The sequence below is a fragment of the Carettochelys insculpta genome, chromosome 6, assembly GCF_033958435.1.
Source record: "Carettochelys insculpta isolate YL-2023 chromosome 6, ASM3395843v1, whole genome shotgun sequence".
NCBI classification, from domain to species: Eukaryota; Metazoa; Chordata; order Testudines; family Carettochelyidae; genus Carettochelys; species Carettochelys insculpta.
The window spans coordinates 44348447-44374684 of record NC_134142.1 but is presented as its reverse complement, the minus strand read 5'-3'; the positions used below and the strand labels follow the sequence as shown (position 1 = coordinate 44374684).

Sequence of the window (26238 nt, the reverse complement as noted above, 5' to 3'; positions counted from 1 at the left end):
CATGCAATAGCACAGAGATCTCTCTCAGATTACCTCTGTGAGCAGAGCCTGGGCTTTGGGCTCTGGCAGCAACCTCAGTCCAGCTGTAGCTTTTAGCACCACTGGGGTCTTCTTCCAATGCTGAGGTGGCACGGCTTCTTTGGCCATTTCCAACAATCCTCTCACAGTGTCTGCACCCTAAAAATAAACAGGAGCTGTTTCTTTCTGTCTGTTCCTTCCAATGGGCAACCAGAAAAATAACAATCACGTTAAAGCCCCTCCTTTACACTAAATACAAGACCAAGTACATATCCCATGACAGAGTGATGCACGCAGAGGGCCAGCAGGATATTTCAGAACCACAGTGACAGGCACTTAGGAACAAGATTGATCAGGAGGGGCTACATGCACCCTTAAGCATGAGAGGAAGAGATATGTTTATAGAGCTTTTTTTATGATGCTTTTATGTTCATGGAAGTCTAGGCTTTATATTTTTGGGGAAAAGTCTGATAGCTGACAAGTCTGGAAGTCATGCCATACAAATCAGCTAGTTCTCTGGTACCATTACCAACAGAAGAGGCAAAGCAGACGGAGAAGAGGAAGAGAGTCTTTGTAGATAATACACTGACATGGTTATGTTCTGGGATGAAATCCTGACAAGTGAGAGATTATGTCAGCACCTGCCCTGTAACCCTGGATGCAAAAAATACTCTGTAGCTGTGATTCACAACCTAGACCCAAACAGCCAGCTGACAAACAAGTACTGAGTGTCAGTGTGTTAAGAGGCTTCAGCAACTCTGACTCTGCAGCCTGTTTGTTTTACCTCAGGCACCATTTAAAAAGATCCCAACACCTCCAAAACCTGAATTCTCCCAAAACCATGTGCCCTTCAATGGCCAGCCAATTCAGAGGAATAATGAGACGTGTTTTCTCCTCTAGAGAGGCAAATACTTTTTACTTTAACTGGCGCAAACAATCACTTCAATTCAAACACAACACTGCATTGGTTTAGACGCAAAGGAAAACAAAAGAAAACTTGATGATTACCTGTCCTGTTCATTCCCTCCGGGGCACCTGGCATTGGCCACTGTCAGAAGACAGGATACTGGGCTTGATGGGCCTATAGTTTGACCCAGTATGGCTGTTCTTACGTACATATGGTTAATGGAGGCTTTTGTGTGGCTGGGCACAAGAAAATCTCTTTTTGCCATAGATTGTGCAGGTATCCCAGGTATTCTTACTATCTCTTCTTAAGTTTATTAAGAAGAAAGATGGGGAGTTTAAGTGGTAAGAAGCAGAAGGAATAACGTTAGAAACAGTTATAGACCAACAAAAGTAAAGACATGCTTTCTAATGTTAAGACTTTAACAAGCTATTGTCTAGTTACTGAGTAAGGTTGTCACCACACACACTTATTTCAGCAAGACCACCCCTAAGACAAAGACAAAATGCAGAGTTTCTTTGTCTTCTTAGGTGAAAAGAGGTGTTGGGGTTCTTTACCCCTCTCTTTTACAGTGCCATGGACCTCTGAAATCGATTCTTCTACCAGTTACCCCCAAACATTAAATTCATTCAAGCTGTGAGGAAAAAGACATGGAGTCTATTGGTAAAGAAATTTCCTTTTCTTCCAAGGCTGGTGTTTTCCAAAAGGCAAACTGAACTGTTCCTGCCCTCTCACTTGACGCCACACATTGCTAAGTCACTCTGATGGACACCTGGCTGCAGGTGTCAGCTTGTCCTCTGTCTGAAAGAAACTTGTTTACTTACTCTGCAGAGTTGTCTAATAAAAATGTTTTCATTCCCTGAGCATTTACCACACACATTCACGATCAGTGTGTTACTAGTTTTCCACGGGTGTCTTACATGACAAATCAGATACAGCAGTCATTCTCAACCAGGAGCACACATACCCCTGGGGTGTACAGAGGTCTTCCAGCTGGTACCTTGCCAAATCTAAACCAGCATTTTCCAACCCAGGTACTGTAACCCCAAGGCGGTCATAGGACACGTTTAAGAAGGTTGCAAGTGCAAGGCTGGCTTTAGGGCATGGCAAGCAGGGCAATTATCTGGGCTCCATGACACAACGGGCCCTGAAAGTAGTCTGGAAAGGCTGAGAACCACGAAGAAACAGGTTGTGTCATGAATAAATTGGGCTATATGCAAAAGGTCAGGCTTGCTGAAACTCACTACCAGACAATAGCTAGCATAACAGGGTTATCATTAACTGTCATCTGCAAGTCATGGTAACTGCTTTCGCTGGAAGGCGTACTGGCCAAGCAGAGAGACAGGAAGCTGAAAATGGGATAGATCTTGACATTAATAAAGCTATTGACACAGTCCCACATGACACTCTCATAAACAAATTAGGGAAACGTGGTCTAGATGGAATAGAAGTGGGGGTGCACAACAGATTCACAGACCATAGTCAAAACACTAGTTACCAATGGTTCACTGACGAGCTGTGGGAATGTATCTAGTGGGATCCAGCAGAGATCTGTCTTTGGTCTCATAATATTCAGGTTTTTTTACAAATGACTTGGATAACAGAGGGGACAGTATGCTTATAAAATCTGCGGATGACACCAAGCTAGGACAAGCTGCAGCATGAAGGGATACGAATTCAAAATGACCTTGACAATCTGGAGATTTCAGACCAAAGCAACATGATGAACTTCAACAGAGGCAAGTGCAAGGTACTACACCTGGGAAGAAGACATCAAGTGTCCAGCCACAAAATGGGGACTGAATAACCAGAGAGTAGCACTGCTGAAGAGGATCTGGGGTTATAGTGGATCACAAATTGAATGAGTCAACACTGTTATCCAGTTGCAACAAAAGGCTAATATTCTGGTGTGCTATCATGTGGGATAAACACCGTGTCCTCCTTTGGGGCAGGGTAAGGTTGTGAGATCACTGTCTTTAGGCTGCAAGTGGCACAGCCCAGAGGCCAGAGTCAATATGGCAGCCCTTGGGAATCAGAGCAGTCCACATTAATCCTGTGGCTCTTGTGCTCAGGAAGACATGGACAGTAGCCTAAGTCAATTACAGGGGCCCTTGCATTCAGGGCGGCATGGCCTAGTGGCTACAGTCCATTATAACAGCTCTTTCCTTCAGGTCGGCGTGGCCTACTTGCTGCAGCCAGTTACAGCAGCACTTGCATTTAGGGCAGAGTGGCCTCGCGGCCCAAGTCAACACAACAGCCCTCGGGCACAGACAGCGTGGACCAGTGGCCAGTACCCAAGAGGCCACTACAAAGGGAGGGCTGGTGGCCAAGATAATGAGCCTGGACTCACCCAACTCCAGCAGGCTCCAACCCTTGGCCCTAACAGGGCCATTCCTTGATCATCCCACTCTGTGCCACAAACTGTTGAGAGTATGTGATTTCTGAAAACTCTGGAGGCCTACTCTCATACTGATGCTTATTCTCCTACTGCCCTACCCTGCTGATATGTTAATTGAACTGGAGCAATTAACAACTGTCCTTGAAAGGGCTTGAAAAAATGGGAAGTACCAGAAAATTGGTACTAGATTTGGATTTTTATAGTCTTCAGAACAATAATAATTTGTCTATCAATAGCACCTTTACTTACAAACAATGAGTTAAATCTCATAACAATCTTGTGAGGTAAGCAAACATTCTACAGGTTGAATCCCTCTCATCTGGAACTCTTGCATCCAGCAAACTCCATAATCTGGCATCATTTTAGTTAGCCAGATGACCACTTACCAGAAGTGTGGCCAAGTTTCCTGTGGTCCCATAAAATTTGTTTACAGCCACCTTCAGTGTTCTTTGCAGTTATTTAGCCATAAATTACCCCTAAACATCTTCTAAGAGCACAGTAAGCAGTGGAAGTATTGGTAACATGCTAGAAACTATTGACCTCCTGTCATCTGGTAAATTCTCTCATCTTGTACCAGTCGCGTCTTGAGGGTGCCAGATAAGGGAGGTTCAACCTGTTCTGATTTCAGAGATAAGGAAACTGAGGCACAGGAAATTCCTTTACCAGGGCCACACTATGAACTGGTGGAAGAACCAGGAACAGAACTGTGATCTCTTGACAACCAAATCATCTGCTTTAGCCGCAAGACCATCTGAGAAATGACTATCTTGTTGTTATTGGAATCTTCTACATACACATTTCTTAACCTTAAGTTTAATTTTGAAACTTTAATGTTTCATTAACCTAGGAGAGTGGTTCCCGAACCTTTTTAGTGAAGCTCAACTTTTACCTCCGCCCCACCTTGCCTTTGCTTTTCTCTTGTCCACTTTCACTCTCTTTCACCCCCTTTTTTATTTCTGGGTTTGTTCTGTAATCTATTTTTTTCTTCTTCTTTCTACTGCCCTCTCTGTTCACCAGAAGACTACTCCACCATCCAGTGTGGAGAAGCAACGTCACTAGTGGCTCATGACACCTGTGCTTTTTGTAGATGAACTGCAAAACTAACAAGAGAGCATGCAAGAGACAAGGGTCCATGGCAAGGCTGCCAGTGTATTAGGAACCAGTTCTGCATGGCTGACTCTCTTAGGGGCTGCAGAAGTAGGGGGGCCAACAGTAACTTTCTCTGGTTATAAGACATGCTCCAATGCTTCACATTTGTGGGGCAAAGTCTGAATCAAACATTAAACAGACTTTCCTACCCTCACTGCTCCTTTTGCGTGCCACAGAATCCACTTGAGTGGTCTGGCATGGCACGCACAGAATGCAAGGTGCCAGGAAAAGAGCAAGTAGCAGCTACCAACCCCAAGGGCAGGAGGAAGTGATCAGAGATGAGAAAACATGAGCTTGGTTAGGTGGTTTTCAGACCTGACTGGAACCTGACACAGTTGGATTCAGACTGGGCTGCAAAAGTAAAATCTGCAGTCCAACTGCCTAGCCCCTTGAATTAGCACTGATTCCTCCAGACTTCCCTGTAGTTTAAGCATCTTGCAAATTTCCAGCCAAAGACATGAGCTTTTTATGAACAGAATTCTAACACCACCGCTCTTTACGTAACACATTAGGAACGGCCAGATCCCCCAAATTACCACATTTCTGCCCTGCATGTCACAAATCTAGTCAGGCTCCCGCAGTTGGTCACTCAAACTGCCAGGTGGGGATCCATATATTGACAAACCCCTGCTCCTTCAACCCCCACACACATGCTTTCCCAGGTCTCAGTAGCATTAAGTGAAAACACATACAGAGAGCATGGGCAAGTCCAGAAGAGTCTTACCTTTTCAGGCTGATCGACGTAAGCAGAAAGACCTGGTTTTACTGACTCAAATATCTCCCCTTCCAGCTCAGGTGGCTGCTCTGCATAAATGAAACAAAGGCCCATGAAAGAGAATATGCCACCAGTTCCGTTTCACATAAAATCACCCATGACAACCACCCCCTATATCTCCCTGCAGACAGCAACCACCCTTTTCTAACCCAAGCACAGATCCTCCTTTGCCAGGGAAAGACAGAACAAAACGTGCCCATTGTGCCCTCTGAATTCATTAACCACATGTTGAAAACATATCAAGTTACAATATAAAGCAAACATATCAAGTGACAAAGGACAATGCATGAAATTTCATCCTAGCCTCACTGAGAGATTTATTCCCCTTAAACAATTGCCCAGATGGCTAGGCTAAAGCCTTAAGAAATAGGCACAAAAGAAAATCCTCCAAGTCAACAGCTTCTGTTGGGCTAACAGTGAAGAGTCCTACAGTGAAGCCCCACCCCAGACTGAGAATATTCACCACTCAGAGTTTGGACCCAAGGGCTCATACTAGAACTGCCCCAGCTTTCCCAAACTCTAGGATGAAGCACGAGGCATAAAGCATCCCAAGGGCAGGCAAGGCCTAAAGATCAGGCTGTGGAATCTTGCTGGCTGGATCCTGAGAAATGCCTCTATTTGTTGGAATTCTGCCATTCAGCCTTACCTGGGTTTTTCTGCACAAAGGTGTAAATGTGAATTCGGGTCCCAGTGCTTCCTGCATCAAACATGATGCCATAAAAGGTGGTGGCACTGGCATTTACAGGACACGTAGTAGGTGCAAAGAGATCCTGAAACCACATCTCTGGACTTGGATGGGAAACAATGCAGTAGACAGAGGAAACGGCCAGCATTAAAAAGAAGGAGAGACAGGTAGCTGCCATCTTGCAAGGGAAGCTTGGGGCAGCTGGAGTATGGATTAGTGTTCACAAAGTTGCAGGAGCTCCTGGAGAGTAAAACAAGAACAAGTTACCAACAGCTTTCTACTTCATACATCTTTTTAAAGGAATCCACCCAACACAGAAGCCCTCCATGCTTAAAAAAAGAAAGAGGTCCCTTCTGGCTTCCCCTAAACAAGAAACAGCTGTCCCAGCTGTTCCCACCTTAGATATAGGGGCTCCACTATAAGTATTGCAACCACACTTAACTGATTTACCCTTTCAGAATAAAGGCTTTCTGGGTTGCTGCAGACCACAGAATGGAGCTTTTGAAAACAGAGTCCCCAGGTACATAATCTTGACTTTGTACACAGAACCTTCTCTCTCACCTGGGCTTCTGGATCAAATTTAGAGTCTTGGGACTTTCCTGATAGCTCAAGCCTCAGATGAATTCACACCTTATGTAAGTGGAGCTCAGGGTTGGGTCTCTCCGTCCTCACATCCACATATGGGATTCTGGCCTGGCACAAAACACAAATGTCATTCAGTACCACAAACAAAGAGAATTTCATCTCAGGCTGAGGGCAGCTGCTTGAGGAGATCAGTATATGGGGAGGGTAAAGGGCATGAACTGCCAGCAGCTCACCAAGAGGGATGTACACTGTAGGAGGGGAGAACTGAACAGAGACACACACCCGCTCCAGTGTCTCAGCCTCCTCTCAGAGTTCAAACTTCTCTGATAGCTTTTTGCCTATAAGCTGTTGTTTAGCCTCCCCCCTTGGTACAATGTTCTCTGCCTAAAACCAGCCAGGATGAGGACAAATTACTTTTACACTTTGAGCAGATATCTTGCAGAATGGAATTCAGAATGTTCACACGGCCTAGAATATGTCAACATTATTCATAGTCTCCCAAGTGCACGACCTAGTATTAGGCATCAAGATTCAGCGGCTTTCCCCTCCCGTTTCCATTCACTCTCTCATTCAAGCCTCCCTGCCCGCAAGGGAAATATTAACAAAGGAAAAGACATGGAAACTGCTTAGTCACTGATCAAGTGCGTAGTTAAAGCAAGCAGAGGAGAATCTAGTTATCTTTATTATTATATTTCTTATTTGTACTGAGCAACACCAAGAGAGCCCAGTAAGAGCCAGGTTGCAAACACATCAAAGTACCTTGGCATATAAAAACCTCCAATACAACCCATCCACCTCAAGATCCTTCCCCTCAAACCCTCCTCCTGGACCTGCTTGTCCACCCCACACCTCATTTGTCTGCATCTCCATCTACTCTGCTTGAGAGTCTTGCCTGCTCCCTGTCCTCTGGTAGACCCATGCCTTCTGCTGGCCCCAGTGTTTCTCTCTCCTCTAACAAGAAGTCTTGTGCCACCTTATAGACTGACAGATATTTTGGAGCATAAGCTTTCATGGGCAAAGACCCACTTCATCAGATCATCCAAAATACCTGTTAAGTCTATAAGGTGCCACAAGACTTCTTATTGTTCTTGAAGCTACAGACTAACACGGTGACCTCCCTGATACTTCTCTCCTTTAAGGATCCTTACCTGAATTTTGCCTCAATCCAGAGAGAATATATGAGGAGCTGCTCTGTGCCCCACTGCATAATATGATATAGTCACATGAAGAAATCATGCTCTTTGATTGGTCAGTAGCTAAGGCGCTCTCTCAGCACAATACAGTTCAGGACTATTTAGTTCGTTGAGTGGAACTACAAATCAAGTCCATGCGCCTGACTCAGGTCATGGCTCTGGTGAAACTAATCTGTGGAGTCTTTGGATTACATCAGAGAAGCAAGTGACACCTAAATCTTTGTCTGTTCTCTAGAACAGGGGTTGGTAATCCCCCCACACGTGTGCCCCTCTTGGCACATGAGCCAAGTTAGTGGCACGCAGCAGGGGCTCCATGCTCCACCCCTGCTCCCTCATGCAGCATGGGAGGGGCAGGAGCACGGTGCTGGAGCCCTGCAGCTGTGGAGGGCTGGGGCCAGAGCCCCCACCATGGCACGAGACCGGAGCCTCCCCCTTCCTCCCCAGAACTCCCCTCTCCTCCAAGCCTCCTTCACAGGGTCAGGGCTGGAGTCCTGCCGCGGCACAAGGCCGGAGCGTGGAGCCCCCTCTGTGGGGCTGGGGCCAGAGCCCCCCTTCTCTTGTGAGCCTCCTCTGGAGGGTGGGTCCGGAGTAGCGCCATAGCAGCCTGACCTCCCCCTGCTAGCCCTGCAAACCCAAAACCGCCTGAGCCTGACCCCTGCCACCGGCCCTGCGCACCCAAACCACCGCAGCCTGACCCCTGCCGCCGGCCCTGCGCACCCAAACTGGCACAGCCTGAACTACCCACTGGCCCTGCAGACCCCAAACCTCCACAGCCTAACCGCCCCCACCGGCCCCACACACCCAAACCATCCCAGCCTGACCCCTCCTGCCAGCCCCATGCACCCAAACTGCCACAGCCTAAACTCCCCTCGCTGGCCATGCAGACACCAAACCGCCACAGCCTAACCCCCCCCCACTGGCCACACAGATGCCAAACCGCCAAAGCCTAAACCCCGCCAACAGCCCTGCAGACCCCAAACCTCTGCAGACTTAACCCACCCACCCACCCCACGGACCCAACCTGCAGCAGCCTGAAGCCCCCTCCACCCCTCCTCGCCCCCCACAGACCCAACCCACCACCAGCTTTTAAACCTCCTTCCCACTCATGGCCCCAAACTGCTCCCAGCCTTTAACCCTCCCCAACCCCCCCACCCACAACCCAAGGCTCACTTACCTTTCAAAGGCAGCACCACATGCTGCCACTCCTTTGCCAAGTTAGGAGCACTAGGAACCAGAGACTTTTATAAGTATTTTAATGGTAAGTTAGTGTCCCTCTTAGGAGTTTTCACCTACGAGCAGAAAGTTGGGAACCAATTGTGCTCGAACAGCGAGGGATGAGCGTATTAATAGAATCAAATGCAAATTATGGTAGCCACACACCTGAGGCTGTCCTGAGGCAAGACTTGGCAACTGCTCCTCCACTCCAAAAATACCTGGCAAGCAGCTTGTCATAGCTGGGAATGTGTGACAGAGCCTGTGCCTGCACTCACCTCTTCTTCACCTTCACATGCAGCTAACATAACTAGGCTATTTATTACACAAGCTATTGAACCAGGAAGACACATTACATTTCATGCTAGCTGCTCTTCCGGACCTCCGTTTATCATTGATCTAGTGCTGACAAGCAAGCATAGGGCTTTAGTTAAACCCAAGTACAAGGGGCAGGTTCCAAACAGTTAAAAGTTCAACTGAGATCAGTAAATGAGTAAAACATTTAACAAATTGACAAAGTTCATTTCAATAGCTTGAGCACTACCAAAACTGAGTTTGTCATTGCATAAACTGGAAGCACCACACAGTCAACCACAAAACCCTGCAGTAAGATCAGCACAGGGCAGATTTATATATTAAAATGACAGAAAATTTAAAATGTAACCAGGGTGAAAGAAAGCACTGGGGCAAAGTGAGTTCAGCCGTATACTGAACAGCCAGAAAAATCCTTGTACAGTGGAAGGAGGAACAAGGTCACGCCTGTCTCAGATCATCACAGCTTGCAAAGCAGAACTATTTCAGCTGCCCCATATTGAAACCTCTGCAGTGTCTATGGGAGTGAGAGGGGAGATGGTATTGTCCAATAGCAAGAGTCTATAGAGCCACAGGGAAACTTGGGCCCTCCCTGCTTCCCCAGGTTCTAGCCCAGGACCCTGTGACTGGCAGGTCAGATACACAGCCTGGGGAAGGACACCACCAAGCCTGCTTCATAAGTGACTTTGTATTGCAGTCTCTGCACCTCCAACCCCACCACAAGCTATGGTTATGAATTCCCAAGAGGCTTTCTACCTCACCATCACGTTGCTCCTGGTCTCCATGGGGGCCTCTGTTGGCTCAGCAACAGAGGTTGCACCAGGCAATGTGGAGCTCCTGAGACCTCTCTGCAGGGGCCAACATCCAAGGACTACTCCCCTCTGTCTAATCTAGCAGCCACGTTTGAGCCTCTTCTTCCTGTACCAGGACTCAAGTTTCACAGCTTCTATAAATTTTTTTAACATTGTCTCTGTGGGATTTCAATTCTCTTGTTATTTAAAGTAAAACATATTTTTACTGCCTGTAATCTGGTGATTTACATCCCAATAGAACCTTTGGTTGTTTTTATAATACAATGTTTCCTTACAGCATCCTTAGTTGTAAAAAATGCATGCTCTGTTTTGCTCAATCATCCTTGTTCTCAGTGCAATTTATGAGCATTTGTGGTAATTAGATGCAAACATAGACACACTCTTCCTAAGTGTTCCACCAAGTGACGCTGGGAAGCTGCAGCAACCAACCAACCAGACAGCCATTCATTATTGTGACAATGACTGCAGACTTTTTGGATTTCTATAATGTGCCTTAGTTATTTCTTTCTTAGCAAGTGTTAAATAGTGTGTTGAACAAGCATATGTCAAACATTTAGGATAACTAAAATGAGAGGATGTGTTCTTACTACATTTTTACTGCCAGAACAAATGAAAATATGTCCTTGATTTATTCTTCTGTTTTCTACTCAATTGCACCTTGAATACATTAATTTGTGCGTTTCGTTTCAGGTGTAGAATCAATAGCATTAAGTAGGAACACATTTTTCCCTGTATGGTTGTTTGTTACTATTATTGACCAATCATGAAAATGATCTAATCATCTTGCATAACATCTATTTATTCTTTTAACCCTTCCTTTAAATTTTTTCTTTCCCTTCAGCCTACTAGTCTATTCTGGTATATTCAATATGAAGTGTTTCAATGACTTCTTTAAATTGTTCATATGGGCCGCGTCTACACATGCACGCTACTTCGAAGTAGCAGCGCCAACTTCGAAATAGCGCCCGTCACGGCTACACGTGTTGGGCGCTACTTTGAAGTTGAAATTGACATTAGGCGACGAGACGTCGAAGTCGCTAACCCCATGAGGGGATGGGAATAGCGCCCTACTTCGAAGTTGAACGTCGAAGTAGGGCACGTGTAGACGATCCGCGTCCCGCAACATCGAAATAGCAGGGTCCGCCAGGGCGGCCATCAGCTGAGGGGTTGAGAGACGCTCTCTCTCCAGCCCCTGCGGGGCTCTATGGTCACTGTGTGCAGCAGCCCTTAGCCCAGGGCTTCTGGCTGCTGCTGCTGCAGCTGGGGATCCATGCTGCAGGCACAGGGTCTGCAACCAGTTGTCGGCTCTGTGGATCTTGTGTTGTTTAGTGCAACTGTGTCTGGGAGGGGCCCTTTAAGGGAGCGGCTTGCTGTTGAGTCCGCCCTGTGACCCTGTCTGCAGCTGTTCCTGGCACCCTTATTTCGATGTGTGCTACTTTGGCGTGTAGACGTTCCCTCGTAGCGCCTATTTCGATGTGGTGCTGCCCAATGTCGAAGTTGAACGTCGACGTTGCCAGCCCTGGAGGACATGTAGACGTTATTTCGATGTTGCTACATCAAAATAAGCTATTTCGATGTAGCGTGCACGTGTAGACGTAGCCATTGTGCTACATTAAAGGTGATGGTATCACAAAAGAAGACTTGCAACTTTGCATTTCATTTATTTTAATGGCACAATCAAAACCCGATGTTTGCCATTTTTCGTCTAAGAAAAAATGACTTTGTTTCAAAGAAATTGATGTTAAAGTGATGCTGGAATGCCTGCAACATGGACAAAACAGTTCTATAATATTAAGAGATCGCAGCTACATTTCACTTATGGTGGCACCAAAAGCGTCTCAACTGCAGGTTCAGCAACCTTAATAGTCTACTCTTCCGAGGATTCCTATGGACAAAGTTTCATTCAATGATGAATTCAGTCTTGAAACTGATTTTCTCACATGGGCAAGAATTCTTTCTGTATTGCTATCTACAACTTTTTAGAACGTTTAGTTTTCTACCTTGTAGGAATTTCATCATTCTAGTAAAATCACTAACTTAAGCTTTAAGCACATCAAACAGGATAATATCATATTCTAATATACTTGAACCTCCTTAATCCAGGTGTCTATAACATCTGCGAACACCTGTGGTTCAAATTCCAAAATGGCTGGAGCACCAAAAAACAGAATAAGTTTAAATACAGTTGAATAAAAAGTTTTGTGTGCATGTGTGGGAACCATCTAGTACAATTTAACTTGTAAATATGAGATGTGGCAGAGCACTGTACTGTACAGTTCATGTTTTTTTCTCCTTACTTATCTATATAGGATAATAAAAACAAAATAACAGTTAAAATGAATTGCATTAAGGATTTATCTTATGACAAGTTATACATGTACTGTAGTCTTTAATGGTTTGCATATACAACAGCTTTAGTAATAGACTTTGTTTACCCTTCCTTATGGTGAAGACCTATGGTCCAGAAAACTGCATAATCCAGCATAGCCTATTTTCCAAAATTGCTGGATTAAAGAGGTTCAGGTGTATTTGGTAGTCAACAGACACTTTTCATCAATCTGCAATATTGATCAGAACATTCCACATGTACTACAGTTAGAATGACAAACATCTAGTGAATTCAATGTGGTCATCTAAAGACTGAAAAATCAGATGAGCTAGCCAGCTCTCTACATAGAAATTTTAGCAGATGTCCTACTATTCTTTGAAATAATTTAGGAAGTTCTAGATTCTGGCACACTATGTAGCTGCAGTTTACAATTTTTTCCACCCACATTCTTCTCTCTATATTATTTGTATTAACCATAGTATTTAAGAGCAGTGTTTTCTCTAATGTTATGCCCATGTGTGGAATGACTTTGTTATGGGCAGCAGTATGGAAATTATGTGTAACACAACACACCCATATAGGTGCACATAACAGAATTCATTCTGCACATAGATTACTGGGAGCAGGGGGGCGTTGTGAGGAGTTGAGACTGTTCGACTGTGGGGGCTGAGGACTTCAGACTGTAAGGTGGGACTCGGGGGAGCAGGGGATGAAGCCTGGTCGTGGGTGTAGGCCCTGGGTGCGGCTGGAAATGATGTATTTTGGGTGTAGAAGGGGGCCCCAAATTGGGGCCAAGGAGTTTGGAGTGGGCTCAGGACAGAATGCCAGGGAGGAGGTGTGGGTAAGAATAGGCGTGCAAGAGAGGCTAGGAGGGAAGCGTGGTGATGGAGTGAGTTGGTGGTACAGATACACTCCCTCTCAGGAGTGTGCTTTTTTTTGAAAGTTCAAGTATGGTACCCACAAATTTATGGGGGGGGGCGGGGAGCAGCAGATCTTTGTGGGTTGGGTCAGACTATGGAGGAAATGAGGGGATCTACGTGTGGGGAGGAAAAGTAAGTATGGGGGCGGAGCACTAGATTTCCATAACGGGACAGGGAGGAGTATGGGGAGCAGATGGGTCTCCCTCAGGTAGACAGGTGTATGAGCGAAGTGGGTCCGGGGATACACACAGCGAGCTGCGGAGGTCACGGCTGAAGTGGGCAGGGAGAGCGGCAGCAGGTCCCACAGGGAGGAGGCAATGGGCGTGGGGGAGCAGAGGCTCTCTGGATGGCGCAGGTGAGTAGGGAAGGGAGAACTGGGAGCTCCAGTCCCTGGGATGGGGGTGCAGTCACTCTCCCCGCGCGCTCCCGGGCTCAGCACTCACCGCCTCGCCGGTGCGCCCGACTCCCCCCATCTCGTCTCACCGGTGCCGCGTGTCACGTCGGCGCATTGCGACGTTACGTCGCATATTTCGCTCGTCACCAGCTCCGCGGCGTCCCTACCCCGCCTTCTAGTCTCCATAGCAACAGGTCGTCGCGAGCTCAGTTCAAAAGAGAGTCGGATCCGCACTACGAGTCGACGGTGGCAGCTCCCGGCTGGGGCCACGATGCGGAAAGGGAAGGGCGCGAAGCGGCAGAGGTAACCGGGCGGGGAGAGAGGTGGAGAGAGCAGGTGACTAGGGTGAAGGGGGAGGGGAGGGGAGGGGAATAGGGAGGTAAGGGGGCAGGTGACCAGACAATGGTTGGTTGGTTGGTTGGTTGGTTGCTGGGTGGGCGGGCGGGGAGAGTGGGGAACAGGGATTTAGCGGGACAGGTAACCATGCAAGGGGGCGGGGGGAGAATGGAGAGGTAAAGGGGTAGATAACAAGGCATTGGTGTGAGGGCCGGGAAGGGCAGAGAGGAAGGGTGGGGGATCCTACATTGCCTCCCTCACAGTCCCCGCTCAAGTCCTATAAACGAGAGACCTTCTCAGTGTGTTAATGAGGTAACCAGGTAACGTTGCAGAAGTGGGGGAGGAAAAAGGGGCGGGTAATGGAGGAGAAATGGAGGGGTAGATCTTGGCCATGGGGGCCCTAGCTGGGTGGGAATCCAAGGGGTCTCATACCCACGTGCCTCAGCTTTTCCTCACAGGGCAAAGAAACGGGCCAAGGGTGAGTCCAAAGTGGACAAGGAATCTGAAGCTGAGCGGGCCAAGGCCAATGCAGCGCTATGGGAAGCCCGGTTAGAGGTGACTGAGATCTCCCGGGTGGAGTATCGTGAGGCTGCACGCACATTGGCCAGGAACAATGAGGAACTGGCATGGCAACAGCACCGTCTGGAGAAGGACACAGTTGATGTGATCAGCTTTCTCAAGAAGCAGGATTTGGAGAAAGAAGAGCAGGTATGCGCAGAGACCCAAGAAACCATTCCACCACTCCCTGCACCTTGCTAGGCATCTATACCAGTGCTGTGCTATAGTAACTGAAGGATCACCACACTTGTGGGTGTCATCCTTGTGTAATCACCGCAGGTCTCCTATTCCCCAGAGCCAGGCACATGTCCCACTCCCCCTGTTCTCAATAAATGCCCTCCTCCAGAGCCAGGGACCCCCCAGCCACTCTCAGTAAATGCCATCCCTCAGAGCCAGCACCCCAGCCCCTCCAACACTGCCCCCCATGCCCCTCCTCTGCATAAACTGAATGCAGCAGCTCACCAGAGTCACTGCCACTGCCTCAGGAGCCACGCCAGCAGGATCCATGCCAGCAGGATCCATGCTGGGGCCAAGCTGTGCCAGCAGGAGACGTGCTGGGGCTGAGCCATAGCCCAAGCGGTGCCAGCAGAAGCCATGCCAGGGCCCAAGTGAGCCACACTGGGCCCGCACCAGGGCCCAATCCACAGCTTAAGCTGCACTGGCAGTGGCCTGAGGAGCCACTGCTGCCACACGCTTGTTCCACCAAGTGCTGGAGCATGCGTGTGGAGCAGGCAGAGGGTGCTCTATTTCATGACACTGTGTGTGTCTGTGGTGAATGGGAGGCTTATTGGACATTGTGGATCTACACTAAAGGTGGTCGTGCTTATCCTACAGTATAGCAGTCTTCAGGCCTATGGCTGTCAGAGGGAGATGCAGACTGCAGCTGCTTATGGTGCACAAGCAGTATCTATTGCAGCACAGAGCCATTTGAAGCAGCTGATGGAACAAGTCAAAAATAGCTCACTGGTAGTATCATTTCCTATATACCACAGATATTCTGCACCTGCTCCAGGCAGCTGTGCCAGGCATCCTGGGAAATATGCAATTATCTGCCATTCTCATTATGCTTTCTGCAGATGCTGTAAGCAGACAGGTATTCTGAGCACCTCCAAAACCAGGTGCTTGGCATGGATGTGTGAACCTTTGCAGGTTTCATTTTTACCTGGAGCAAGCTGCAGTTTTCTAGCTTAGAAAAAGGGACAAATTTCCTAGCGAAAGAGTAACTGACTATAGAGTTGTTCAAATTTAAGCAGTTGTACAGGGTTAATGAGTTTTCTTGCCTGTATTAGACAAACTGTGGCAGGACCAGATGTAGTCAGCCACTTCCAATATCTGCAGACCATATTTTAAATATGTGAAGTCAAAACTAGGTGCACATTTGCTTCTGAGATCAGAAGTGTTTTTACTACAGCTGTGTGACTTTTTTTTTTCTCTGTTTCTCCCAATATCAGCCACAGTAAATGTGTTTTTCTTCTCCCTTGCTGACAATTATAAAACTTTCTTCAGTAAGGAGTGAGCAGATCTAAGACCCTCAACTCCAAACATACAGTACAAGAATCTGGGGGATAATTTTGGGGTGCCATTGTAGTTCCATGTGTTGCTCTAATGGCATAATGGGGACTGCAGTAGCCAATAAAGAATTCTGCCAACACAGATATAACATAGGGCCAGCATATACAATCCTATACTGCCTCCCTCACAGTACCCATGTAAGTCCTATAAATGAGAGACCTGTTCAATGCTGTTGTAGCTTTCTTGATGGCATCCCATAAAGAGGCTTGAGGAGGGGTAAACAGAAAGGAAAGAGTTTTTTCCATGATGATGGTTTCTCCATTTTCATCTTGTGCAGATTGCAAAACTGAAACAGCAGCTGGTAGAGTTGAAGCAGCAGGCCCAACAGGAGAATGAGAAAGTGGTGAGCGAACTTTTCTTTTTTCCTTCATAATGAAGCTAAGAAGTGGTTTTGGTTCTAGTAAAATGAGCAAGTTAGGAAGAGTTACTATGCAGGAACAAAATCATGCAAAAGAGAGGTGGGGTGGGGATTATAGATGGCTTTTCTAGCTATGAGTGTGGTTTGCTCTCTCTGATATCAATAATACTACCTAGATAGATACGGTGTGGATAAAAATGCAAGAGAAACATGTCTCATCTGAATCAAGATGAACAGCAAGTACTCTGGGTTTTGTTACAGAAATCTGAGTACAGAAGTCTGCATTCCCAGTCCTTAATAAATTGCAGGATGCAAGATCTTCAAGGACCTCCTGCCCATCCATCCCTAAATAGAACAAGATACTAAACGAGACATAATAAGAGAGAGCTCTAAACAACATTTCTTTCTAAGGTGCACCTTCTTTTGCTGGTAGTTTGATTCTGTCCAACTTGCTGCTTTTCCTTCTATAGTGATAAGTCTCACTGGTGACTTTTTAAAGTGCTGCACATCAAGGTTTTTAATTTTCATTGATTGCCATTTCCTTGAGTGACATAGTTGAATGGTTATGACTAGATTAGAATTTCTAATTTGCAGGCAGAACACTATTCAATGCAGTTGAAGGATTTGGAGGAGAAATTCAGCAAAAAAGTCAGAGAAATTGGATTAATTCAGTTGGAAATGAAAACAATAAATGAATTTCGCAAGAAGAAAGCACATATGGAGAAGGAATTGGAAGATGTAAGTTTGTTGTGTATTAATTTTGGATATTTTAATGGCCTGAAAGCAATGCTAACATGAGCAAATTAAAAACTGATAATTATACATAAACTGCACTGGTACTAACTACGTGATCCTCTGGACTTTGTCTTTAATAATTTATATGAGAAGTGATACTGCCATTTTTATGGCACCTGGGTAACTGATGTGGTAAGTCACTTAGATTGTAAACTATTTAGGGCAGAGTCTATCATTTGCTATGTGTTTATATAGTGCCTCACACAATAGAGCTCTGATTCATGACTGGAACCTCTTTGGTGCCACAATACAAATAAATATATTTCAGAAATGAGGTATGAAATACCTGTCTGCAGAATTTTCTCAAAGGAATTGGGGCACAGGGTTTTGAGTAGCACAGCTGACTGAGTGAGTAGAGTGTATGTAGCTGTGTGAAAGTTTTACAAAGGTCTGTGCCATATTCTATATATTTTTAACAGACTAATGGAAAGCGTACTAATGAAACTCAATAGCAATTTAAAAATAGGAGCACTGGTAAACTGTGAAAGAGAAGGAAAGTAACATGAACAAAGAGAGGTAGAGAAGAGGCAGAGACTATGCTAGGAGCTTATGAGGGCATGGGAAATACAAGATTAAAAACTTAGGAGATGTCTGTTTAGAGAATTTAATCTACACTTTTCTCCAGAAGGCTGAAATACACCACCATGATTAAAGTTTTTTTTTAAATCATAGATAAAAGAGAACATGAGACTTTCAAACAAGGAACATCAGGAAACTCTTGGAAGGCTGGAGAAGAGGTTCATTGAAGAAAAGGTACAGTGCTTTACGAAGGATTTATGAATCTCATCTTAGAACAATGACTTTCCCCATTGACTCAGGCCGAAGTTGCTTTGTCTGTTTTTGATGAACATTTTACAATAATCAGTGTTCGTTTAAAAAATAAAATGATGTGACAATAGGGTGTAGCTTTCCAAGAAAAGTCAAAGGGCCATCAGGTTACATTAGGGGGCATACCACTGCTTGATCCTCACTCCCCCATGGAGGTGGTTTCAGTGACCCCAAGGGGGCCATTTCACTACTCGGTACCTCTTTTCCTCCAGGATATAAAGTTGTATTGGTGGCCATTTTAATCCCTTGTTTGTGATTTTAGAAAAATGCTATGAGTCTGATTTTTATCTTTAGTGTCACAGTCTGTCTGTATTTATTTAAAAACCCTTTTTCCCCTTTAGCAACGACTAAAAAGAGAGGCTGAGAAGAAGATAGTAATGCTGGCAGAGAGAGCCCACCATGAGGCCATTGTGTAAGCCATTCTTCTGTTGCAAAGAAAAGTCAGAAAGCCACAGTAACTCTTGGTTTTACAAGTAACTGCTAGTCAGCCAACATTACTGTACGGTGTTTGTGGGAACATGGGTAAGGGCCTTTGTCTCCATCTATGTTACTTCCACACTTTAAATGAAGGAACCGTGACCATCACAACATCTCTACCATAAAACCCATTTTGGCTCTAGCTGTCTGTGACACTTCCATGATTTCCCCTTTTCTTGTTTGGCCCTGGTATTGGAAGCAAAATTGTCTCACTGACAGTCCTATGAAAGAATTCTCTCTCTGAAATTAAGGTATGGATTTTTTTACAGGAAGACCCAAAAGGTTGTGATGTCACCTCTTGTATTTTGTTTCTCCTTCTCCAGGCAGTTAGACAGCACTGGGAGAGCAGTGTTTAACGAGAATGTTCGTCTTCAGGAGGCTCTTGCTTATCACCTGAAAGAGGCAGAGGATTTAAAAAGAGTCAAGAAGCAGCTGGAAGAAGACAAGGCTTTTCTTCTGCAGGAGAAGGTTCCTGCTCTGATTCCTAATTCTATTTCATTGTTCCCTAGTAAGGGGCCATTGAAATCTAAATTCTGGATATAGATGCAAGTTCTTTGGGTCTAGTGCCTTTCCACGCAGACCCATCCACAATTTACTGTATTTTAGAGTTATTTTAAGAGACACGAGGGTCTTATTTTGTCCTTTTAATTGTGGACTAGAAAATAGAAAAACTTTTCCTATAGTACTTTCCCATTTTTCAGTGTGTACAATGGGAAGCATGCAGATCAGACACTCTTCAAGTAGACTCCCTTGGAGGCAGAGCCCTGGGCCTAGATTACTATTCACTGTCCAACATGGAAGTGCTGGAGTGTCTGCCAGCTGATGTGACCCATGTGGTGTTACTGTTTTGAAAGAGTTCTTAGATTCAGGATGACTAAGATAAGAGTCCAACTAATTTTCTCTTGTCCTTTAGGAAACCAATGAGAGTTTGGTTCAGGAAAAGGTCCGGCAAGTCATTCTTCAAAAAGAACAGATTGAAGCATTGCAGCAAAAAGTGGAGAGACTGGAGATGGCACTAGGTCACATGACACAAGAATTTGAAACCGAAATTCAGAAGACACGGCATCAGGCCTTAGTTCAAAACCAGGCAGGAATGGTAGAGATCAATAAGCTGCAGCAGCTACTGACAATGAAAGATCGGGAGATGAACCGAGTGAAGAAACTGGCCAAGAATATCCTGGATGAGAGGTCTGAGGTGGAAATTTTCTTCTTAGAAGCTCTGGAGCAGGTGAAACGTGAGATTGTGTCCAGCAGGAAGTGCTACAAGCAGGTGGCCCAAGCTGCCTATCAGAAGAAAATGATGGAGGCATTTGCAGGAAAGGAAGAGTATCCAAAAATCAGAACATTTAACAGCAACGCTCACAGCACAAATAGCGTGTACAAGGACCTGCAGGAGGCAGAAAAATGGTACAAGTAATTAAACCTCAGAAGATTTAATGTCCATCTCCCTGGCTCACAGGAATGAAATTTAAATCTTAAAATCCCTGTGTAGTAACAATATCCAGATTAGTGATCTCTGTGGAGGTTGCTGTGACGGAAGAGAAAAGAAGTTTAGCATTGGAGAAGAGGAAAAGATTGATCAGGGTGTATAGTTCATATCCTGTCAATGCAGGATTCTTTTCTACTTAGATATTGGCCAGCTGAGTGAAACTCAGAAAATTCAGGGGATTCAGAGCTATGACTGTATTTGTATTTTGCTATTTGTATGTGTCCTGTCCAGGAAAAAAGGAGATTTTATGCTGGATGGTAAAAAGTTTTATTTGATTTTATTCTCCTACTCTATTGATCTGCTTTCTGATGCTGTTTTTCAGGACAAATATCCAGCAAGGGAAGGTGGATATTGGCCAGTTGACATGGGAGCAGAAGGAATGTGTTCTGAGGTTACTCTTTGCAAGAATGAATGGCCTGGAGCGACGGTAATACTGTTTTTATGGTAGTAGATGGACACAGAGCTCTTCCTGTTGTGGAATCTAGAGTGATTGCTTGGAACCCCCCCATTCTGAACTTATCCTGAACTTAACCTGACCAGTAACTGTGCAGGCTTAAAGAAAGATATTCCAATTCAATTTGAAGAAGGGAATCTTAGCTAATTTTAGTCTGAATCTAGGTTGAGCTACTAGGTCTTCATGTGTAATTTTGGATACCTCTGAAGAGGAAGAAAAGTAACTATAGCAATGAAGAGGCCAGAGAGTGGCCCTAGCCTAGGGGTTCTTGAACTTCATTGAACTGTGACGCTTCTGACCACTAAAATTACTGTAAACAGAGGAGGCAACCAAAACCTGAGACTTGCTGAGCCCTGTTACTGCCAAGGAGAGGTGAAAGACAAAACATCGTCACCCTTGGTGGGTGGGACAAAGTGAAAGGACTTCAGTCTCAGGCAAGGGGTCTGCAACCTGAATCTCAGTGCTCACAACTTAAGTGATCAGGTTTCAGCTTCAGCGCTGTGTGGTGAGGCTCAGGCTTTTGCCTGGGTCCCAGCAAGTCTAAGCCAGTGCTGGCAACCCCACTACAAGGCGGTCACAGCCTACAGTTGAAGTGCTGTCTTAGATCAATGCTTAACTGATTCCTGTTTAGCAAGTGAATGCAATGAGATCATTTATCCAATTAATGACAAACATGTTCCATACAATGAATGAAACGTCTTGCCACAAACAAAGCAATCTATTCAATCATAAAAAGGTTAAGCTATGCTGACATTTTTAAAAACTGGGCATTAAATTTGTACTCCATAGCTCATGTTGCTATTTGCTTGCACAATTTTTGAACATAGTTTTTGCAGTCTCTTTGGAAACTTGATCTGCAAATTGCAAACATGCTTTCATGTGTTAAAGAATACAGAGGAGACCTCAAATACTAATCTAAAATGTTTTTATTTTATGTATACGGGTGGAGGTGGGAATAGTAACTCTTACACTTGGAGTGGACTTGTTGAAATTCTCAGCCATAGTGTTACATTAATGGCAGTTTTGACAATTTTGTTTTGTTTTTGCAGTATAGATTATATAATAAATAATAAACATTCCTGTGCATGCATAGCAACTAAAAATGACACTGATCAGTCCCATTTCATTGTCCAAGCTGAATAGTAGCAGAGAGGGAGCCATGCTAGTCTATATACTATCAAAACAAAAAGCAGTTAAGTAGCACTTTAAAGACAAGCAAAATAATTTATTAGGTGAGCTTTCGTGGGACAGACCCACTTCTTCAGACCATAGCCATACCAGAACAGACTCAATATTTAAGGCACGGAGAACCAAAAACAGTAATCAAGGAGGACAAATCAGAAAAAAATGATCAAGGTGAGCAAATCGGAGAGTAGAGGGGTAGAAGTGGGTGGGGGGGAAGGTCAAGAATTAGATTAAGCCAAGTATGCAAACAAGCCCCTATAGTGACTCAGAAAATTCCCATCCTGGTACAGCCACATGTTAATGTGCCAAATTTGTGGTTAAGACATGGTTTAGAACAAGTAGAAGTGCAAGCCAAGAAGATCCGCTGTTGCCAAGTATCTTCTTCACACACCTAGAGAGATGGACAAGATCAAGGAAGAGGTAGAAGAGATAGTGGTGCATGGGATGAGAATTAACAACTTGAGGTTTGTGGGTGATATAGTTATCATTGAGGAAGAAGAAGAGAGAAGCTAGCAAGAATGGTTCAGATGCTAAACAAGGAAGGGAAGCATTATGAACATCGATAAAAGGAAGACAATGGTATTTGGAGATAAGGAAATAGGGAGAAAGATCAGTGTAGATGGGATCGAACTAGAGAATGTAGAGAACATAGAGAAGTTCACATTTTGGGGAGCAACATGACGTATGAACTAGAATGTAAGAAGGAAATAATGACTAGAATAGTGAAAGTAAGAGTTTGAAGGCCATGGATAAGATCTGGAAAAGCAAAGTGGTTAGCTTAGGAATGAACAGTCTTGAAAACGTGTATTCAGCAGCATGTTGTACGGATGTGAGACATGGGTGACAATGAAAGATTCAAAGAGAAGGATGTTGGCATTCAAGAGGAGTTGTTTTAGAAAGATCCTGAGAATAGGATGGATGCAGAAGGTTACCAAAGAGGAATTATATAGGAAGATACAGCAAAACTAGAACCTACTGTAAAAGGTTGTACAATGGAAGCTACAGCTATTGGGGCATATCTGCAGAATGAACAATGAGTGAAAAGTCAAGACCTTGATATTCAGCATAATGGACAGTTCAAATAGGAGAGGCAGACTCCGCAGAGAATGGGTAGATGATATAGTAGATTGGTGTGGAGCCAGTCTACAGAAACTAAGCCACTCCACACTGGACAGGGAAAGATGGAAAGAAATAGTGAGGGAGGCATCAGAAACCAACAATTGTTGAGCCCGTGGTTGTTGTGGATGATGATGATGATGATGATGATGGCAAATAAATATATTTAATTTGGAGAAAACACTATGTTCTGCTCACTTTTTGTGCTTTGCCCACAAACAAGAATTGGAATCTGTTATTTAAACTTTTTTGTTTTTCACTAAGATAAGATTAATATTGGCTATATCTTCTATGGGAGTCTGTTCTCTGTCAATCAGAGAGGGGATGGACTTCAAGAGCTAATATTGAGTCACAGTCATTGAATGGTCAGAATTACACAAGCAGTTAGAAACTGTATTAAGGTCTAAAGAAGCTAATTGAGTGTGGATGGTGGGGAGACAATCTAAGCTGTATGCATAAAGAGTTGGAACAGCTATCCCCTATTTGCCCGTGGTTAGAACTAAGCTGCAGAACAGCAACTTACTGTACTTTACCCCTGAACTCTGCTTTTCTATCTCTGAGTCCCTCTTTACTGTAACAGGAGGACTTGAATAGCAAAACACAAGTTCTGCTGTCTAAATTAACATATAGCGTGCACAAGTATTCTAGTACTAGCATAACATTACCTGCAGCTATTCATCTTCCCTTAGATAGTGAGGAACAGAAAAGAGAGAGGTGTGACACAAAGAGAGAAGGCTCTTAGTACATGCTATACTTAATCCATATTTCTCCTGCCTTTGCTTCCTTCTGACAGGAAACGCAAACATGTTTTGGCCCCTTCAGGTCCATCTGCTGCTATTCCTGCCTCTGAAGAAAAAAACAAAGCTAGGTAAGATATCACGTTTTTACAGTATTTTGTCTAGGTTCTTCTGCAGCCTCCACTAACATTCAAGCACTACTTATGTATTTAAAAACAAATATAATATTTCCATTCCATCCATGATAGAGAAATACTTTGATTAGTGAAGGTTTGTGTTTGCTTCTTTGGGCAGACAGGTTTGATGGATTCAAAATAATCAAAACCAAAATCATTTATTTAAATCAAGTTACCAGAATAGCTAAAATTGACCGTGCTTAGAGTGCACTTAATTTTGGAGTGCCCAACTGACACCTGAAAAAAACAAGTGTAGAATGGAACGCCCTTGGAAAAGCTGAATTATGCTAAAGTAAAATGGAGTAGACTTATGGCATCACCATTATGATATTCCAAAATAATGGGCATGTGTTATGTAAAGTAAAATAACAAAATGACACTTCGTGGCAACTGGCAACTCTAGATTGTTCTAACTGCAGATTTTTATATTGTATATTTGAACCATAGATTCTTAACATAGTTACCTAATTAAACAAGCCATAAGCATTAGCTAAGCTCAACTTTTTTTTTTTTTTTTAAAAGCAACATCCGACACTGCAAACAGCTTGGAAATTTGTCACATCACACTTGTACTAAAGGGCATAGAGAGAGCCTTGAAGAATGATGCATTGCAAAGTGAATTATTTAAGTTATTAACCAGTTGATCCACTCAGCAATATCCACATCCATTTTCTCCCTAGATGCAGTTTTCCTTGTGATGTCTCGTTCTTGCAACTCAACCTTGCATCTTTTTCTTTCAGGCTGAGTCTACACTAGAGAGTTTTGTTGACAGAAGGGGTCTTCTGTCGACACAATTCAGGGAACGTCTACATGCTTAGAGCATTCTGTTGACAAAGTCTCGACAGAACTCTACATTTTCCTCGACAGTATTATCCCTCAAAAATTTGAGGCGTAACAATCTCTGGACAGAGTACTGTTGACAAAAATGCAGTATAGCGCTTCTGTCAACAGATGCTTCTAGTGTAAATATAGCCTCACTGTTTACACTTGACACATTTTCCTTTGTTACCTAGGAAACAAATTTGTTCAAAATATTCCTAAATAGGATTTTTCTTATGCCCAGAAGCCATGACAGCTTTTCTATGGCAAAACTATGGGGGGTTATAGGAAGCTGTGTGTGTGCTGAATAAGGTCTTCCCTTTTTTCTTTCCAGCCCATTCCACTGGTCCTTTCTATGCTGCCTCTGTCCTTTTCCAATATATTGTCTCCAGGCACATACACAGGAATCTCTGGTGGAGCGTGTGTGCATTTTTTTGTAAATGTCGATCACCCCCATCCCCGACAGTCAACTCTGCCCTTCTCCCCACACCCGGCTCAGTTGGCCCTGCCCCCACCAGCGCCCTTTCCAGCCTGCCTGGCCCTGCCTCTCTCACTCAGCATCCCTGCTACTGGAACCCATACCTGTGTGCACTAGGGCTCCTGCTGCCCTACTTTGCTCCCTCGCCCTCCTACTTGTCCTGTGTACTGGGGTCCTGGCTGCCATGCACCTGGGTTTCTCCTAGCTGCCCTAAGACCCGTGCATGCTTTGAAGCTCTCCTGACTGGAGTACGGGGCAGCAGAGTAGTGTTCCCACTAAGATTTTCCATCCTTGGATGGGCTGAATTTTCCTTTGGCCAGGATTAAAATTTCTTATGTGCAACACCAGTATTGAGGTAGTGTATGGATGTGCACCACCCATACGAACAAAAAAACTAAATATAAAAACTATATGGTACAGTAAAACCCCGAGTTATGCAGGGGTTGTGTTCCTTGCAGTCCCTATGTAACTCAAATTTCATGTAAGTCAGGGGAGGGGGACCTCTCCCTCCTCCTCTGAGCCCCAGGGAGCCTGGAGCCAGGTGCTGCAGCATGTGGTCACTTTCCAGGCTCCTGCTCAGCTGCTGGGAGCCAGGAGCCAGGCGCAGCAGCACCTGGTCAGTTTCCCAGCTCCCTGCTGCTTTGGGAGCCAGGACACTGACCAGGCACTGCTGCTCCTGGCTCTGGCCTCCCTGGGGCTGAGGGTCTGGAGCCAGCGGTGGAGTGCTAAAAGGAGCAGCCCCACGGCTTCCCCCTGGGAAGGAAGCTGGGGGAAGCCGTGCCCCACCAGATTCCAGCTGCCCTCTTACCCCATCTCGGGGAAGCAGGTGGATGGAGCCTGGGATTTTGGCATACGCATTAGTCATATTAATGTGAATGTCAAAATTGCATAAAGCAGGGGTTTACTGTAAACAGCCCATAGGTTTGGAAATAAAAATATACAGGCTGAACCTCTCTAATCTAGCAATCTCATGTCCAGCAACATCCGTAGTTCAGCATCATTTTAGTTAGCTGGATGTCCACTTATCATGGGTGTGGCCAAATTTCTGGGGGTCCCACAGAGTTTTACAGTTACGAGGCCTAGCTCTTGGTGTTCAGTGCTTTTATTTAGCTGTAATTTACCTTAAGTGACTTCTGAGAGCTCAGTAAGCAGTGGAGGTGTTGGTAATACTGAC

The 26238-nt window shown here is 44.9% G+C and overlaps 2 protein-coding genes across 6 annotated transcripts in view; one reads left to right on the top strand and one right to left on the bottom strand.

The window, feature by feature from the left end:
• ENTPD5 (ectonucleoside triphosphate diphosphohydrolase 5 (inactive)) overlaps positions 1-13782 on the bottom strand; it is a 36529-nt gene extending 22747 nt beyond the window's left edge. For 2 of the 5 annotated variants that reach the window (XM_074996805.1, XM_074996809.1), the window contains exons 1-5: positions 13736-13782; positions 6491-6622; positions 5891-6169; positions 5194-5273; positions 34-177 (exon numbers count right to left, since the gene is read on the bottom strand). In XM_074996805.1, the coding sequence (XP_074852906.1) occupies positions 34-177; positions 5194-5273; positions 5891-6107 (441 nt within the window). In that variant the 5' untranslated portion in view covers positions 6108-6169; positions 6491-6622; positions 13736-13782. Of the gene's footprint in view, positions 1-33; positions 178-5193; positions 5274-5890; positions 6170-6490; positions 6623-7662; positions 7761-9087; positions 9232-13735 lie in introns of those variants that run through there. The other 3 variants (XM_074996808.1, XM_074996806.1, XM_074996807.1) reach the window with 3 other exon arrangements.
• A 3-nt stretch (positions 13783-13785) lies between these two features.
• BBOF1 (basal body orientation factor 1) overlaps positions 13786-26238 on the top strand; it is a 17735-nt gene continuing 5282 nt past the window's right edge. The window contains exons 1-10 of the mRNA XM_074996799.1: positions 13786-13989; positions 14481-14730; positions 16430-16495; positions 17105-17248; positions 17978-18058; positions 18475-18545; positions 18934-19078; positions 19524-20017; positions 20422-20526; positions 23648-23722. Coding sequence (XP_074852900.1) covers positions 13958-13989; positions 14481-14730; positions 16430-16495; positions 17105-17248; positions 17978-18058; positions 18475-18545; positions 18934-19078; positions 19524-20017; positions 20422-20526; positions 23648-23722 — 1463 coding nt within the window. The 5' untranslated portion in view covers positions 13786-13957. The remainder of the gene's footprint in view (positions 13990-14480; positions 14731-16429; positions 16496-17104; positions 17249-17977; positions 18059-18474; positions 18546-18933; positions 19079-19523; positions 20018-20421; positions 20527-23647; positions 23723-26238) is intronic.